This window comes from Hydra viridissima, unplaced genomic scaffold, assembly GCF_058129835.1.
Source record: "Hydra viridissima isolate aposymbiotic clone 2 unplaced genomic scaffold, HvirCarnegie_v1 scaffold_13, whole genome shotgun sequence".
NCBI classification, from domain to species: Eukaryota; Metazoa; Cnidaria; class Hydrozoa; order Anthoathecata; family Hydridae; genus Hydra; species Hydra viridissima.
The window spans coordinates 10,134,618-10,153,047 of NW_028324312.1; the positions used below are offsets into that span (position 1 = coordinate 10,134,618).

At 30.3% G+C, this 18,430-nt stretch overlaps 2 protein-coding genes across 4 annotated transcripts in view; one reads left to right on the top strand and one right to left on the bottom strand.

The window, feature by feature from the left end:
• Positions 1-18,430, bottom strand: part of LOC145195433 (uncharacterized) — a 45,912-nt gene that overhangs the window by 10,751 nt on the left and 16,731 nt on the right. The gene's annotated exons all lie outside the window — the stretch shown is intronic.
• The window catches only part of LOC149880428 (uncharacterized), a 34,615-nt gene continuing 29,583 nt past the window's right edge, over positions 13,399-18,430 (top strand). For all 3 annotated transcript variants that reach the window (XM_090071029.1, XM_090071028.1, XM_090071027.1), the window contains exons 1-2: positions 13,399-13,557; positions 16,991-17,280. In XM_090071029.1, the coding sequence (XP_089927155.1) occupies positions 13,506-13,557; positions 16,991-17,280 (342 nt within the window). In that variant the 5' untranslated portion in view covers positions 13,399-13,505. The remainder of the gene's footprint in view (positions 13,558-16,990; positions 17,281-18,430) is intronic.

An 18,430-nucleotide genomic window follows, 5' to 3' on the forward strand; every position in this document is an offset into this window, starting at 1 on the left:
GATAATTCGCTTAACAACCTATATTTTCTGAGATCTTATATCAACAACCAACTGCAGAAAAAGTAGAACCTTAAAAATTTATGTTTTCTTCCTTTTCTTATGAATAATATAACTAACATTTTACTGAATTTTGTTTTTCTTTTTTTTATTCTTTAAATAAGTTAATATCGCTTTTTTAATTACCAAACCATTTTTTAATTATATTATTCTTTCATTTGTATCGTTAAAGGAAATCTAATAAACCCGGTTTAATACCGGAATCCCAGGATTATAAATTTTCAATACAGAAATACCGGTATTGAAAATACCGGTATTTCGGTATTGAAAATTTATAATCCTGGGATTCCGGTATTAAATCGGTGTTTTGATTTTTGGTCCGGTATTCCAAACCCTTATATTGAAACAAAAAAATCAAGCGAAAGAAACAAAAAAATTATGCGAAAATCCAAAATAAGAACTTTATTCTTAAAAACAAGAGGCGGGCGTTATTCAGGAATAAACAAAAGATAAAGTAATCTGGAGGCTTCTGCTATGTACTTTTATTATCATAGCAATATTCAATATTTAGTTTCCATTAACATTTTCTTTTTATTTTAAAGGGGAATTTTAAACTTATTTCATAGTATTATTTCTCACGCGTTTTTTTCGTTACATGTTCAAAGAAAGCACAAACTTTCCAGAACATAATGCACACAAAAGAACTCTCTACAAGAAGTTGAATTTTAATCAAAACATAACGATACTTACCATTCTGGTATGGTTTTAAGTGGAGCAAGTTTTCTGAGTGCCCGTTTTCTTTAGTAAGATCGAACTGCAGCAAAAAAACCACACACAAAACGACTTATCAATATTCTACCAAATGAATGCATAATAAAAAATTATTATAATGAAACATTAAATTGTTTGAACATCTCAATAACAAAGTAAGATTAAATAATGGGTGATTACTAAAAATCTGGACAAAACTAAAAATTAAATAACTTTTAATCTTGAAGACCTATTTTATTGTTTTAAAAAGAATAAAATAGCAAATTTATTCTAATTTTGATAAAAACGTTTATCTTAATTCAACATGACCTTGTCTTCTTATTGTGTCGAGTCTTCTGCTAGTAGATTCTGCCAAGCGTTGTACCAGCTCTTTGTCAAATTTCTTAAAACAGTAAATTATTCTAGAGCATAATTGATCCAAATTCTCTGCCTGCCAACCATTTTTGTAAACATCTCCTTTGATACAAGACCAAAATCCTCAATACAACGACATTCAGGCATATTTGGAGGGTTTTCACTTTTTGTTACAAACTTCATACCATTTTCATTCAAAAACTTAACAGCTTTATTTGAGTAATGGGCACTTGCTAGATCAGGCCAGAATATGTATTTGGTATTTTTTGGAAGCTGTTTGATGTGTGATAATAGTTTTTTAGTCAAACATTTATCAACATAAATATGCTGGTTAATAGCTGTTCCAGACTGTACAATGTATGGAGTTGATAGGCCAAAAGGCGAAATGACCACGTAAAACAATAATTTTTCTTCAAATTTCTTTTTTTCTTTGAATTTAACATTGTTTGGTGTTAATTCGATGTTACTTGAATAGAAATTATCATTACCATTAATTTGGCTGTTCGAGATAGTAAAATAAGACTCGTCATCAAGAACCCAAATAAAATCTTTATAACTTTTATAAAGTTGACTACACAAACGTCGGTTTTTTGCTCTCTGGCTCTCAGTTCGACTTGGAATCTTCATTTGTTTTCTTTTTTTTATTGATGTTTTGGTTTTCAATGTCTTAAAAATAAGTGACTGAGAACATTTGAACTTTTTTGAAGCTATAAGCTGAGAAATGCCAGATTTATGGTCAAAAAGCTTGGTAAGTTGACTGATGGCGCGCTTAGTCATTATTTTCGGCTTTCTACCACTACCAGTTTGCCTTTCAAATGGTTTATCTTCTTCTACGCGTTTAATAATTCCATATATAGTCGATCTTGATAAGTTTTCTGCTTCAAAATGAGAAACAGTGAATGATTTAGGTTTATCTGAATTTTCTTGATAAAACTGGTACACACGTTTTCTCTGGAGCTCTTCGTTTGACGTCATTTTTAATACTAAATTTAAAATACTTATATAAAAGTTAATGTATATTTCAAAAGAAGAATAAATTTGCAAAATTTTAAAAACTGTTTGAAAAAATAAGTATTAGTTGCATATAGAAATATGATGTAAGCAATTTTGTCCAGATTTTTAGTAATCACCCGTTAAATGAAAATAAGTAAAAAGAGTTTACAGGTGTTAGAGAACAAAGCTAATCGTTTAAGATATTTTTTATTTGTGGTTAAATACACTACGGAACACTTTAATTAAGGGTTTGGGTTTTAATTAAATGAATTCAAAAAAGTATCAAATAGACCAAGTCATAAATAAAACTTTTCCTTTTTACTAATTTCTCATAAAGGGTATAAAAGTTTATTAAGAGTCATTATATTGTACTGATTCGAAACACAAAAACTGTTTTTCAACTGATGTCCTTTAAATTTTAGAGTTACAAGAGATGTAATGTTCTACAATGATCAGTTTCAACTGTTTATAGAAAGCATCATGCTAAAAAAAATCATATGGTGATACAAAGGTTTTTAATGTTAGGCAAATAAATTTATGATTCCCCTTTTGGAGTCACCAAAAATATTACAACGTTGTTTCAATTTGATAATATATTTCTAAAGTTTCATTACATTTTCCCACTTTAAATAAAGTGGGAAAATATAATGAATAAGGTGGTAATAAAGTGGGAAAATATATTATGAAATTGAAAAAAAAAAAAAACTAATACTTTAGGAATCAATCACCCATCAATATTGGTTACAAAAAGACAAATAGCAAGCTGTTCGGATAATATGAGAAAATATAAAGAAACTTGAGAAATTTATTATCAAGTTGTATAAGTAGACATTATTTTTTTAGGAATCAATCATCCATCAATATTAGATATAAAGCATAATATTCCAGGGCTGTTTACATAAAATGGGAAAATGTAATGAAGCTTTAAAAATTTATTATTTAGTTGAAAAAATAGCTACTATTGTTTAGGAATCAATCATCCATCGACGTTGAATGCAAAATATGATAAAGTAGGCTGTTTGTATATGGAAAATTATGATGAAGCTTTATAAATTTATTATCAAGTTGAAAATATATAAACTGGTACATAAGGAATCAATCATCCTTCTATATTGGTGACAAAGCGTATATAGTTGACTTTTTTGGAGGAATAGAAATGAATGAAGTGGAAAGCCTTTTTTATATGTAAACTATTTTAGTTTAGGAAAGATTACTTTTTGTGTTTGAAATAAAAAAAAAGTTCAGATTGGTTTCGTAAGCTTTTATTTCACACCTTTTTGTAAAAAAAAAAACAAAAAAAAAAAAAAAGGAAAGTAGTTATGAAAATTATTAAAGTTCTGAAAATTTATTTTGGAATATCTTAGTTTTCGGTGTTGTAGAGGAGTCTCTAACATTTATAGTCGTTGTACTTGATTATTGCTTTTTTTTTTTCACAAAAAAAGATAAAGATTGATCTGTAGATTTCCTTATTCACGAAAAACCAAGAATGATTTCTCTTACGCGAGAGCCCTTGTTAAGTTTTATTCAAAAATATTTTTTAAATCTAAATTTCAAATGGAGTTTTATATTAAACTCTTCAAATAATATTCATACTTAATTATTCACATCTTTTTTTTTTTTTATCATTCTATTTTGTTTAACTTTTTCTCTTATATTTCTAAAGGAGGTTATTTACATTATGCACCCTAGAAAAGCCAGCATCTAAGCAAATATGTTTTCTGCCAAGAGAAATTGAAAAACTCTTACTTTGTTAGCGTAACGACAAAACCAAAATCAAAAGAATATAAGTTTAAAAATAATTTAACAAGGAACACTTTACGCACTATAAACAAAAAATATATTTTTTTTTTAGTAAAGTCAGAAATAAATTGAATTAAAAGTCAGAATGACTTTAAGCTTAAAATAAAACAACAAGTCAGAATTGAGCTTTTGCGCACTTAAATGTGAAATTTTTACAACTAATTTAAAAGACATTACTGAAAAAGAAAACAGGACTAAGAAGAATATTAAGACTTAATTGATGAATGAATTTCATTAAAATGAATGCTTTTTCATAAAAAAAAAACATCACAGAATAGTAACTTTCGAGTTTTCCAATATGGTTCTCATGGATCCCGAAGGAATCTAAGTACGAATTTGGGGGTTTCTGATCAATGAAATTTAGTTTGAGGGTGCGCGGGCAATATCATGCAATCTCGAAACGTTTAGTATAAAGGGAAACACTTGTGGCTCGTTTCATCATCATCTAATTACTAAAAATGTTCCTTAGTTCGCCTGAAGAAATGTTGATTAGACGACGGCCGCATGCTGTCACGGTGACTTTGACAATTATTTTGTTCTTTTGTTACAGTTTTTATTGTATAAATCAATATAAAAGGCATCTTTTTGAGCTGAGAAGAGTAAATGTGAACAATCCTACTACCTCTATTTGTTGATGGATACTGTAAAAATATACCATCGTTAAAAATGGTTTTAGTAACTTAGACACTAAGGTGGGCTGAAAGTATAGTAAAAAAAACTTGCAAATCTATAATTAACAGGGGGTGGAATAGTTACTCTATAGTAGCATTAGTGAAAAAAAAAATAGATCTCATAAATTTGTTGGTCTTGGGGTGCCTCAGTCACAAGACGAATATGTCGTTCGGTGGCTTGGGTGTCGCAGGGAAATTGTGGCAGGCTCCTAACAAGCTGGTTGTTCCTGTTCTTAACCCAGTCTTGTTGCTCTGCTTCAGCCAGGTGTTTCGTCATCGGAGGTTCGTAGCGGTCTTCGTTGTTCCAGTTTACAAGGTCAATGTCACATGTTCTTCTACAATAATCAATCCATGGTTTTTGTTACCTTTTCTAGTTTACACTCTGGTCTTATCTTTGCGGCCATTGAAATAGAGTCCATTCAGTTTTTGCTGGAATGCCTGGGTTTGTAATCGCTTTCTGACTTTTCGCCGTTCTCTGCCAAGTTTACTCTTATCATTACCATTGATGTGTCCCCCTTGTGAATAAGACCCACATCTTGCTGACATTAGCTGCTGCACAACGACCTGGAACTTTATATCTGTTGCACATCTTAGTAACATTTGGTAGTCGAAGTCGTATTTGTTTTTTGCGCTGCTTGTTATCAATATCCAATACTTTACCTTCAGTAGTGTCAGTGGTAACACTGAAATCCGGATCCATTGCATCCATTCTTGAGTCGTCCTCATCAGACGTTTCCGAAACATTTACATCGTGAACTTGTTCATCAATTTTGATACATTTGCGACGCTTTTCCATGAAATCATCAACTCGTCTTTGGCGTTTTTGTCGTAACACGAGTTTCTTTGTAGTTCTTACATCAACGCCGCCGATCATCATTTTTCGTTGATTTCGTTGGTCCGTCAAGAAGCTTCTCTCCGCAGGAGGCACCTTATGCTCAAGTTTGCATCTGCAACTTGGAAAATTAATACATTTGCAGATTGCAATATCACTTTCACATTTAACAATTCCTAAGTTAATTTTCCTTTTCTCATTTTGAAGTATCACGACTTGGTATTCAGTCTTGTTTATTTTCTTTCCATCAAAATGTACGCAGAATTGTTCTTCTTGTACCATTTTAGCAACAATTTTCTTTATGCTTTCCCCTTGCCTAATTGTTGATCTCCCTATTCCTGTCTGACTTGGAGTTTCTATTTCAATACCTTTTTCAAATAACTTTTTGCAGATTCTAGTTGATTTATTTGTACTTAAAGATTCAGTTATCATAAGATTAGAAGCTAACGTTGTTCTATTATATACTCTCTTTCTTGATTTTTTTAATTCCACTGGTTCATAATTGTCTTGTGAATCTAAATCTGAACCACTTTCTTCTAATGCAGTTGAACTGCTAACTGGACAATTATTTGCTTTGCTTGTAGAAGTTGTATCTTTTGCATTACAAACTCTGACTTTTGAAGGATGTAATAACACTTGTGTGTTATTACTGTGACCAACTTCTCCTGAACTTAATAATTTTATGCTATAAAATTTTTTATCTTCCAGACAAAGCCATATGCCATTAATATTGGTGATATCAAAAAGATCTCCAAACACAGAGCATTCTTCCTTTTTGCCAGGCTTTTTAAGATACTTGCCATGTTTTTCATAACCTTTTCAATTTTTCTTCCAACTGATCTTTTAGAAATACTTGGAAAGTTGAGTTTGTTCCATAATTTACTTACATAATTTCGACCCCAATTAACTTTACTCTTTCTTTTCTGTTTTTTCAATTGATGCCAGGTAGTTGTAACGTCCAATAATAAAAGTTTTTTTTAGCATTCTTTTAAATGAATCCAATAAAGGTTTTTCAATAAAGGGTAGACCAATTCTTGATGTTATACGTTTTTCAAACGAAACTAAACTTTTTGTCTTTACTCTTGAATATTTGTCAAAAACAGTTTTGCTATATTTATTTGATATATTAGAAAAATCTAAAATGCATGGATAATATATGTTAGTAATGTTCTATGTTTTAATATTATATTAATGAAAATACTTTTCTTTAAAAATTTACTGTATAAATATAAAATTAATAAAAAAAAGACATTGAAATGGGTAAAGACAAAAGAAATGAGTAAAACATAAAACGCATTAGTATTAACTATTTTCTGTATTTGTGTAATATTTCAGTTCAGACCAACATATTACACAAGCGCATAACATAATTTTTACTTAGGTGTGTTTTATGCTTTATAGCGAATTTAAAATCAAAGACTTCCATAGTCATAAAAACAGCAATATTTTTATAGCATAACTTAATTGTGGGTGGGTGGGGGACATTTTTTAACTATATTCAATTTTAATATTAACTATCAATTTCTCAGGTTTTAAAACTATGGCCAATTAAAACTGTGACAAAATTTTAAAAAAAATCATAACCCTAATGCCGAGACATAAATGCTTATCAAAAGATAACCGGTAAAACCGCTTTTAGAGAAAAATTGTTTAAAGGTCAAAACAAAAGTTTTAAAAAAAATTCTAGTTTTTTTAAAAGTACTAAATGAACTTGAAGAAAAAATCTTTTGTATTTTGCGAGAATAACACTTGAATTGAAAAAAAAAATCAGTATACTTATAAAAATCAACGGCCTAGAAAATATCGTGAAGAGTTAGATTAGAGTTTTATGGAAAGATTTTATGAGAAAATTGAAAAGATTAACCGCAAGAGATTTTATGAGATAGTACGTATCATTATCAGTTCGTATGTACTTCAATTTAGAAATTATCATATTGTTGTTAATTTTAAGCCTTAGGTGAGTCTAACTTGTAAGAAGCCTAGGAGTCAACTGTTACACGAACCATACCCGAGCCATACACAAACTATACACATTCAAACAGCACTCAGGGCAACCCAACATCCAAATGCACTAACATAAACAAGCAACTATCCCTCTGTAAACAAACCAACACCTTCACATCGCACAGTGAAAAATTGTAGAGCAACAGCGTATCATAAATGTTTTTTACTAATGTTGCTACTGTCATTATATTTCAATTTTATTTAATAGTTTAATAGTCAATCATTACTATTATGCAGGAATTTTACATAATTGTATGTAAAAAAATGTTTTGAAGCCCTACTCTTTATTTATTTTGCGGATGTTCATTTCAAACCTGTTCGCTTCATCGCTATAAAAGTTAATTTTCTATAAAACTTTCTAGGAATATATATAAAGTATTATACATTTTTGAAAAGTTTATCTTATGGAGATTTTAAGAAAATTATACATTTTTACTTATATGGTTTAGTTTAGGAGTAATTATTTGAACAATGAAATGAATGAAAAAAAAATATTCTTCAAGTTCACTGAGGCTTTTGGCAGTTACCGACGCTTCCCCACGCTTTACATTTAGTATAGTATTGTAGCCTAGGTGGCTATTAAAAACATGTATAAGAATAAGTTGCAGAAACGACATGTATAAGAATTAGTAGCAGAAACGTACGGTTTCCGAAATTATCGAGAAAAAAGTGATAATAAAAAAAACAGAGAACCGCTTTTTATCGAGGTTTCAAATTTTGTTCATTTATAACAATAGCTTGGTATATGTTTTTTAATTTATTATCAATTTTTTATTAATACCATGGCATTCTTGGACTTTTGCACTCATTTTGTGGTGATTGTACACTGCCAATATATAAAGAGTTGAAACATTTATATAAGTATAATAAACTCACAGTGGAAGTAAAACCAACACGTTTGACTATTGAATATTATGTATATTACTTTTTTGACTTGTTGAAATGACAACTTTTAAGTGTTCAAAACGTAAACTATTGCTTTCCTATATTGATGGAGGAAGGACAGTTGAGGCACTGTCAACAGCTTTAACAGAAAATTATCAACTTTCTAAGGACAACTTGTGTGTCATCATTAGTGATATTCAAAGGCACATTATTCTGTCGCTTAATAAACGATGGATACAGGCGTCACGGAAAAAGGATGCTTTTTTATTTAAGAACAGTGATTGGTTGGATTCTGAATGTTATGTATCTTTACCTAACTCAGAAGAGGCAATTACCGAATCCACGCCATCTACCTCTTTTAAAAAACGCGGAAGACCATGCGTGTTTTATGGAGATTCGTCAGAATCCAGCAAAAAATGAAAATATACCAAGTTACTTAAGGAATATGGATTCGAGCACATCTTTAATACATATCTTCAGACGTTGCGTTCAATAGGAGAAGAAGCAGAAGGAAAACTTGATGAATCATTAAGGATTGCTGATAAAGACAAAAAAAACTTAATATTTTGTTTTATGGAAAGCGCAAGCCAGAAAAATATGCTAACGGATGAAGAAGCACTCAGCGTGTTTAGATTTAACAAAAGCAAATGAACAAAACTGTTCCATATTCCCACCGTATTGTAAAATTCAAGGAATTAAACTGACCTGCTATTCACCATCTTCTGCAATAGAAATTACGAACACACATGCGAAAATTCTGGAACTGCAAAATTTATTGGATCACACTGTAGCTAGAATTTTGAGAATAAATTCCGTGTACAGTATTGAATTCAAACATTTACTTTAATACAGTAAATGGGGCAGTGATGGTTCCTCTGGCTAAAGCCAATACAAGCAGAAACTTCCTGAGGAACCAGAACTTATTTCTGATGCAAATTTGTTTACTAGTTCTTTGGTGCCTATCAAACTAATTGATAAAGGGAATGGCGCAGTTGTTTGGCAAAATCCGGCACCGTCTGTTCGTTTTTGTCGACCTACCCAGCAAACCACAACACTCGGGTCCCGCGCCGTATTTGTCTGGGCTAGTGTGGGTTGCCCAGCCTGGGTTCAGTAAGGTTCTTGTGTCGGTTTCAATGTGGGTCCCGTGTTGATATCCCAAACGATAATGTATTATGACGCAAATAAACAACAAATTCATTTTATTTTTCTTAAACAATGATTAGTGATTAATAACATTTTAAAATGTTATGAACTTAATTTATGTACTTATATACAAGTTTATTTATAGGAGATTTTATATATTTTTTATATTTTCTACTTTTGTATAACTTTCTTACTCACTATAATGATAATTGTATACGAATTAAATTATTTTAAGAATCTGTCAGATAATCTGATAAAACAAGTTTACAATTCGTATGAAACCCAAATGTGCAATGATAATCTTGTTGTTACGGTTTACATTTACATTTTTCAGAATTTGATTATGATATCATTTCTAATAAATAAATATATAATTATAGTAGTTATGATATGTCATAAATTTCTCGAGTACTGTAATTTGTCACGCATTTGGAATATGTTGACACTGTCAACATATTTCAAATGCGTGAAAAATTAAAGTATTCAAAAGACTCTATGCTGTCAAAATATTTAGGAGATTTTATTTTTTGGGAATTGAAAGATCAAAAAATTTATGATTTTATATTGAAATGGTTCATCCTTAAAACATACTGTATAGTTGTTGCCTGCATACAATAATATTTCAAAAAGATGCATACTATGCCTGAAAGAAAAATTTGAAATAATGACACATGCAAAACCAAGAATGTTTATTAGATAAAAAATTGGAATTAATATCTAAATATAGACAAGAAAATAAGTTTCTTTTAAAAAACAATAAAATCAAGCAAACATATAAAATATTGTCTCCATTAAAAATATAAAAATACAGAAGCTAACACTTCTAAAGAATTTTTTTTATAATGACTTTCAATAGTGTCAAATTGACAAGAGAGTGATGCTGTTGGCATGGTATCTCGACACCTTGCAACAAAAACTCCTGTTGTGTGTGATTTTTTGAATCTTTCCCATTGAGTGGAGATGTTTTGCTTCTGTTAATTTATTGGATCCTATACGCTCTGCCAATTCTCTGGTTGACGAGCGTCTTCGTGCAAAAGTTGATTCAAAAACTCTTCATCAAACTCACTTATTTACAATGTAGTTATTCGCCCGGAATGAGATGGATACGGCGCAAATCTCTCTAGCAGCTTCCGTGGCTTTGGCACCACGGTTAAACGCAAAAAGAAGGTGGTGTCGAAAATGCTCGTTTTTGTTGACTTGACACTCCATTTAAATGCTCTGAAAATTAACAAAAATGAATCAAAACAAAAAAAACCAAACAGACTTTCTCGTAGAGCAAAACATTATACTAAAAAATTTCATTTCGATAGCAAATTTTTTAATTTAAAAAAACGGTAAGAACTTATCGGACTACCCAATAATATCAAAATTTGTATCAACATTTTGTAAATAAATAACTACATTGTAAATAACATAATTAGTTACGGAGTTGGTCCGTAAAATATTAAATTATTGAATAATTACGCTAAACCGATAATGAAGGAGTTAGGTAGGAGTTCATAGCGCTAAAGTGACAGTTTGTCATAAACTTTCATGTTGTTATTTACTTTAAACAAAATCTAAAGCAGATCTTACTTTTATGGGATGGTTAGAAAGTTAAAGATGTCTACAATGTTTAATTGCTCGTTTAACCCACATATGTATTTGAACAATATCTTATACCTTATTCACACTAAAATGCGGAAAGAGTGTAAATTGTTAGTTTTCTTAAAAAAAAAACAACTGTAAATCAAATTTGTGTATCTTACTAAACAGTTAGCATTTAAACAGTTTTTAACGTAACATGATAAAGCTACTCGCTTTAAGTTTCCTGTGAAAGACAAAAAATGAAAAGAGTAAACTCTGTTTTATCGTCAGTATGAAGGTGGTGTTATAAGTTACCATTTTATCGATTTAAAATTAAGTTTTTTAATTGGTGCCGCATTCACGTCTTGTATCAAGAGCCAACACATCGGTTACTGATGATTTTATAATTTATCGTAATTTTTTTTTAAAAGAAGCCAACTAGGGGCATGGAAAGACGCTCAAAGTTTCTAGGTTTGGAATAGATTTTTTTCATGAAGACATTTTAATCGAGGTGGAAGACCTTTATTTTGCAATTATGCTTAGGTTGTTGCTTGGGTTGTTGCTTAGGTTATTGATTGCAGCTATAACAAGATTTTATTCCTTTTTTTTAAAAAAAATGTTTTATATACAAAATTTCATTCTGGTACTGTAACTTTTTTATGGTTGTTTATAGTCCTTTCTAGAAAAAAAAGCGTCACTTTCGTTCTGTACTTAACTTAAGGTTTGCTTATGAAATAAAAATAGTTGCAATTGATTGTTATTTATATAATTGTTTTTCATTTGATATTATATACGTATTTTCCAGCAGCACTTCATGAGTACCTTCCACATCAATGCTCATTTTTTGATCTTGCTATTATCAGATCAACAGATATTTAAAATCGAAAATTGACCAGAACATCAGGTAGATGGTAAACCAAGTCGAAATAGGAATTTTTGTTTTGCGACTTTTAGAAAGTGTTTGCAAGGCCAAGGGGCTTGTTTTTTTGCGGTAATGAATTTTTTGCGGTATTCACTTTTTTTAGAGTACTTGACATGTTCTGAGAAGTTTGCAGAACGTGTAAATATGTATATAAAACCCTTCTGAACAAAAATTTAATATTTTTTTATTTAGCTGTAAATAAATTTTAATGACTGAAATTTTATTCAATCAAACGAAATTTGCTATAATTTAAGATTTTTCTACAGTTTATGGATATTAGCTTATTAGATAACGATTAATATTAGAGAAAGGTCTTTAAAATTTTTGATTCCTAAATTGGGAATATATTGGTAATTCAAGTAAAAAATGATTTTAAAATTATTCAAACAGAATCTTTTTTTTTGCGGTGTTTTAATGGGAAAGTTTAAATTTTGCATTAATCTTTTTGATAAATTATGGTGTATGGGGATGCCTCTTGGTTCTGTGTAATGGTAGCAGTTTGACTTATTTTTTGTTAATATGCGTACTTTTCTTTACGCGCAATATTTCGCGTTCAAGTTCTAATAATAACAACTATTTTCCTTTAAAAACAAATTTCTCCACTTTAAATTATATAAAAATTGTCTTGTCCTTTTTTTTTTTTTGTAAAATTAAAACTCCGGTCGACTTCTTTTTCGTAGAACCTAAAAGATCTGTTGTCAACTCTTCTTTTCGTAATTTTTAAAGCTCCCCACTACTAACCGTGCTATAGTTATCCATCCACCTCTTTCTGCCCCCCCCCTCTTTCTCCTCCCTTTGTATCCCCTCACTCTTTTGTAGTTTATCACTTTTTAAATTGGATTTTGTTGCTTTGGGTGTTGGCGTCTTTTGTTGCTTTGGGTGTTGGGCCTTTTTTCATATTTAATTGTTGCTGTGTAAAATATTGATTAATGTTTTTGTGTGGTTGTATTTTTATAAACAACATTTTTATTTCACTTAGAATTAGCTCCGTTACAATTGTTAAAAACCTTTCGGCTAAATATTGATGAGATAAAAAATGTTACGCTAAATATTGACGAGATAAAACTTTTATATGACGAACGAATATTAAAGTAGATAAAAACTAGAGCCAAACTTATTTTAACATGAATTGAATAAAAAATAGAGCTATAAGTACTTACTGTATTGAATATAAACTAGAAATAAATTTTTTTCCTCCGAACATATAACAACAATAAAAACTGGACCTATAATTATTTTCATAAAATTAAGAATAACTCATTAAAAAATAGCTTATTACACAAATTTTTTTTTTTTTTTATTACTTTTTTGAGATTTACTTGAAATTAGCCAGAAGATTTTGAACTTTTATTGTATACCAGAAAAAGGATAAAGCCGACTATTTTAAACAAATTAGATACAACGCCTTCTTAGAGCGTAAATGACTATGTAAATCTTCTTCGTAGTGGTTAGCTATTGAATAGTAAATTCTCTCTTGTTCTTTGAAAATTAGTTTTGCGGCGTTTAGAGATATTTTTAATGAAATTTAATATTACAAGAAATCAAGAGTTGTTTAGAAAAAGATATCATGGGTTTAAACCTTTTGTATTTTACTACAATCGTTTTATGCGGATCATCAGGTAATTTCTATTTTTGCTCATGATCTGCACAAAAATTGATTTAAATAAAGATGAATATTGAAAATACTAAAGGTCAACTCTTTTTTTTTTACACTTCAAAATCTCGTATCAAACCAACTTTTTACACAGTTCTGAAATTAGGAGTTTTCTGTAGTTATTTTGTCCAACTAAATGACTGGTTGCACAACTTTATTTTCCGCTATTTGAGATTCAGCTTGTTTTATTCAGGATGTTTTGAATTTTTTATTTAATACAAGAAAGGGATTAAGCCAACAACTTAAAACAAAACTGATACAAAACCTTAGAGCATAAAATGTCTATGAAAATCTTCTTTGTAGAGGTTAACTGTTTAGTAATCGAAGCTAACGCATTACTTAGCCTTCATCTTAATTGGGACCTAAACGGTCGTAGTAGCATTCCAAAACAATTGTTTGTTTTTTTATTTGCTTTTTTTTAAATGAAAGCTACTTTGCAGTCGCAGAGTTAAAATTTGAGTTAAAATTTGAGACAAATAAATACGAAATTAATAATAATATGCTGTTTATTTTGAAAAGTAAGTTCGTCAAAAGAGAGTTCTTGTTCAGGAGATGCTTGACCAAAAAAGCGATGGCTGTTAGTTCAATATTTATCTATCTATTAGCAGCTGAAGCAATGATGCAACTACTCGAGTACTTCTTTTCATATTCAAAATAACTTGTTTTTTTCTTTTAAATACGATAAACGCAGTTCAATTAAATACCTTTACCTTTTGTTACCAGTCCAGCTTTAATCCTGCATTGTTTTCTAATAGTCTAGCGTTTACTAAGCTCAACAGCTGTATCAGACATGTCTGTGCAAACGTGTGTTTTGTAAAAGTCATTTATATTGGCAGGTTTGTATTAATACTTTATTTGTATTTTTGGAGGAATGGATATCCGTCGAAAATTCTTGGTCTTTTAGCCCTAAAGAATTTTTTCTTCTTAACGATAAATTGTGATGGCTCATAAATATGTTAATCCAACCGGTGGTTGCCATATACATCACTTAACAGCTTTCTGGCTCCGTTTCTGTGTGTTTCTCTGTTTCTGTGGTAACATGTGGACGAATTAAATTGTTTTTAAATAAAATCCAAAAAACAAATGTTCCTAGTACTTCAAACATCTCTCCTCGAGAGTTAAACGAGAAAATGATTGCTCAAGAGTCCAAGTAGCAACAAATATAGTAGCGAAATGCGAGGGGGGAGAAATATGAATGCAGAGGCGTGTTTACTATTTGGAAAATGTGTTTGTTTTGTTTGGTTATGCTAAGGTATTTAGGTGATTATGAATGGATTGTTGGGTTGTCCTCAGTGCTGTGTGGGTGTATATGGTTTGTGTATTGTAGGTTTATAACTTTTGTAACAGTAGACTAGCAGACTAGTAGACTTCTAACATTTTAGACCTTAGCGCAATTTCTTTGCTAAAATGGCTAGAACGTTTAATAACGTTACAGAAATAATAATTTTGATAGTTGCTACAAAAATTGTTGTAAATATATGTTAATTGTAAATATGTAATGATTTTTGCTAAAGTTTTTGAGGGGTATTCTCTGGTATAAAAGAAGGAGAAAATTTGTAAAGGTAGATTCTTGTTTGAAGATAATATTGTTGTCATCTCATCGATGTATTGTGAGAAAAACTACAAGTTAGCTAGGCAATCGAACCTAATAGAAAGTGGCTTGATTTGTTTGAAATGTATGATGGCACTTCGGATGCTACGGCTTGGATACACTCAACAAAATTGACTGCTGAAATTCAGAAACTAAAGCTCGAACTACTTTTTCCGACATTTCTCAGAAAAACTGCGTATTCAGTAAACGATGTTTCAACGGCGATACTAGCAGCATTTTCAGTATATCCCTTCACTGCAACTATTCACAAAACAAAAATTAAGTGACGGAGAGAAAGCTAACGTCTTTTAGCTGACTTAAGACAATTTGCCTATATTGCTGAACTGTCAGAAGTTCAGCAATATAGGCAAATCGTCTTAAGTCAGCTAAAAGACGTTAGCTTTCTTAAGACGATTTGCCTATATTGCTTTTATCTATTGCTCTTTTGTAGCGATAGCAATATCTATTGTTCTTTTGTAGCGATAGCAATATTAGACACTGGATGTTTAAAGGCAATCTTAAGTCAACTTTCCTGTCCAAGAATCAACGTATATACTTAAACTTTCCAATAGTAGCAATGTTTGAAGAAAAGGTTCAAAAATGCATTTGATCAGCGCTCGTAGCTCTTGAAGTTGATTACATAAAAGTACTAAATGAAGTTATCTCAGGAGACTTCCGACCATTTGGAATTGATATAAAGCACGGAATGAGTTCTGTTAATTTACTCGGAGGAATTTCCATTTCTTCTTTGGAAAAATTGAACTTTGGGTTGAGCTATTGTGGTACAGCGGTTTTGAACAATGGTGAAGTCAACAAAATTAAAATTAAAAAGAAAGATCATGAACCAGTTTTTGATAGTGTTGAATGAAAAGTCAAATGGAAATGGCGAGATGGAGAAGGTCACGACCAGTTGTTAAACAAATTTGCAAAACACAGAATACCAACATGCGCTAAAGCAGAATGAAAAAGAACTGCAGGATTGGATCAATCAAAAGTGGTTAATAGAGTAAGACAAAAGTGAGATGGGACCGCCCAAACGGCAAACTCGAAAATCAAGGTCAAGATCGAAAGCGACGGGTGAAATGTTAATTCGAAGAAGACTTAATGTGCTGCTAAAACTAAAAGAGTTTTCTCGGTAAAAATACAGAGATTTTTTGTTTGAAGAAAATATTTTTGTCGTCTCATCGATGTGTTGCGAGAAAACTACACTAAGTAAAGCCTAATATCAAAATCTCAATACATTTGATAATAATGTAACAACTCCTAAATCGAAGTACAAAATACTCATAGAATTCTCATTTAACTTAACAAATTAGGCCAAAACTCATGGTCAAACTGTCTACCTATATTAGAAATATTCTCATTTTAAAAAACTTTTTTCTCTTTGAAAATTTCCTTTTACTTGTTTTCTTTAGTTCTTCTTTCGATGTTTCTTAAATTAGGTGTTGTTCTAGTATAGACAACAGATTTTGTCTTCAAGTTCGTTAAATGTTTTTGTCTAGACCTCTTTAGTCATGGTTCTCAAAAACAGGTTTTACCAGCTATATTTTGATTAACGTTTGCCTATGGTCTCGACTTGTTTGTAAAGTCATAAACAAACTACAGAGTTGTCTTTTACCTTGCTCATTGAACAATTATCATTTTATCAGTGCGTAACAAATTGAGATTCTAGTCGTTTTTTTGCAAAAACAGTCTTAAAGTTCAATGGTGCGCTATTTATTTTTTGATGCACTTGCGAATGTGTGTTTACCTTGTGTTTCGGTCAGATACAATTATAAATGACTGAACTGAAACTTTGTGTATTTAGTTGTTTTCTGCGGCAACTGTAATAAAACAGTTACAAATTCGTCCGACATATTGCTCCAATGTGACGTAAAAATTATTGATTTGCAAGTGAAGGTTGAAATATATATTGAGCCATGTGAAAACAAATTAATCGAAATTCGTTTAATAATACCAAAGATTGGTTTTGATCAGAAAATACAAATCAATAGTTTAAATGATGTTCAAATACCTGGGTTAGCTATTGGTCAAGTAGTTGGTCTATATGTGCACGTGAGCTTCTATAAACAGAACGATAACGAAATGAAATTTAAGGTAGTTTTTTTTTGCTTTTAAAAGGAATTTACTTTGATTGTTAAAACATTTGACTATTATCTAAAAACTTAACTAAAAACTAAAAGTTTGAGGTATTTTAGTGCACATGAACAAAGTGTACCAAAATTTATAAACTGCTTTTTTATTATTATTTGATATAAATAGTAATTGAGTAAAAATTGCAATTTGGTATCTCAGTTTAATATATCAATTATTCCGAAAACCGTCAGCAAAGAAATAACCAACAAACAACATCTGTGAAGAAATATAACATCTGTGAAGAATAGTGGGCAAATTCTCTGGAGTGATTGATCTATATTCTAGCTATTCTCTGGAATGATTAATCAATATTCTAGCTATTCTCTGGAATGATTAATCAATATTCTAGCTATTCTCTGGAATGATTAATCAATATTCTAGCTATTCTCTGGAATGATTAATCAATATTCTTGCTATTCTCTGGAATGATTAATCAATATTCTTGCTATTCTCTGGAATGATTAATCAATATTCTAGCTTTTCTCTGGAATGATTAATCAATATTCTCTGGAATACTCTCTTAAAGGTTGCATAATTAAAAAAAAAAACATCAAAATAAAGAAACAGATTTAAAAAATGGGAAAACACATTCGCAAGATTAATCATTAAATTTGCTCAATCTACCAAAAGGTATCATCATGATGCTTCAAAAGGCTTCTTCAATTCACGGTTAAACTTAACACAAATATTTGCCGTTAATATTTAAGTGAAGGGAACACATTATCATTTGAAAAATTATAGAGAGAAGTAAAACAGATTTTCTAAAATAAAATCAGAAAAAAAATTATAGAAGGAAAAGTTTAAAAATTCGACAAACGAATTTATTGGCAAACTCGGATGGCTTTTTTTTGTAAATATTTCAAATTAAAACTTTTTTACTTTTAATCTAGTTATGTCACTTTGTACTCCATTTTTTACATATGAAAACTTGCACCAATCGTATTTTATGCATGAAAACTTCCACCAATCAGATTTCCATGAAATTTTCACCATGTTGATAGTTAACAGGCAACACCTATTTATATTGACCAAATTTTACTCGAGAGCATAAAAATTTTTTTCAAGTGTTTGAAATAGCTTTTAAGTTGTTTTGTAACATTGTAGGCTATAA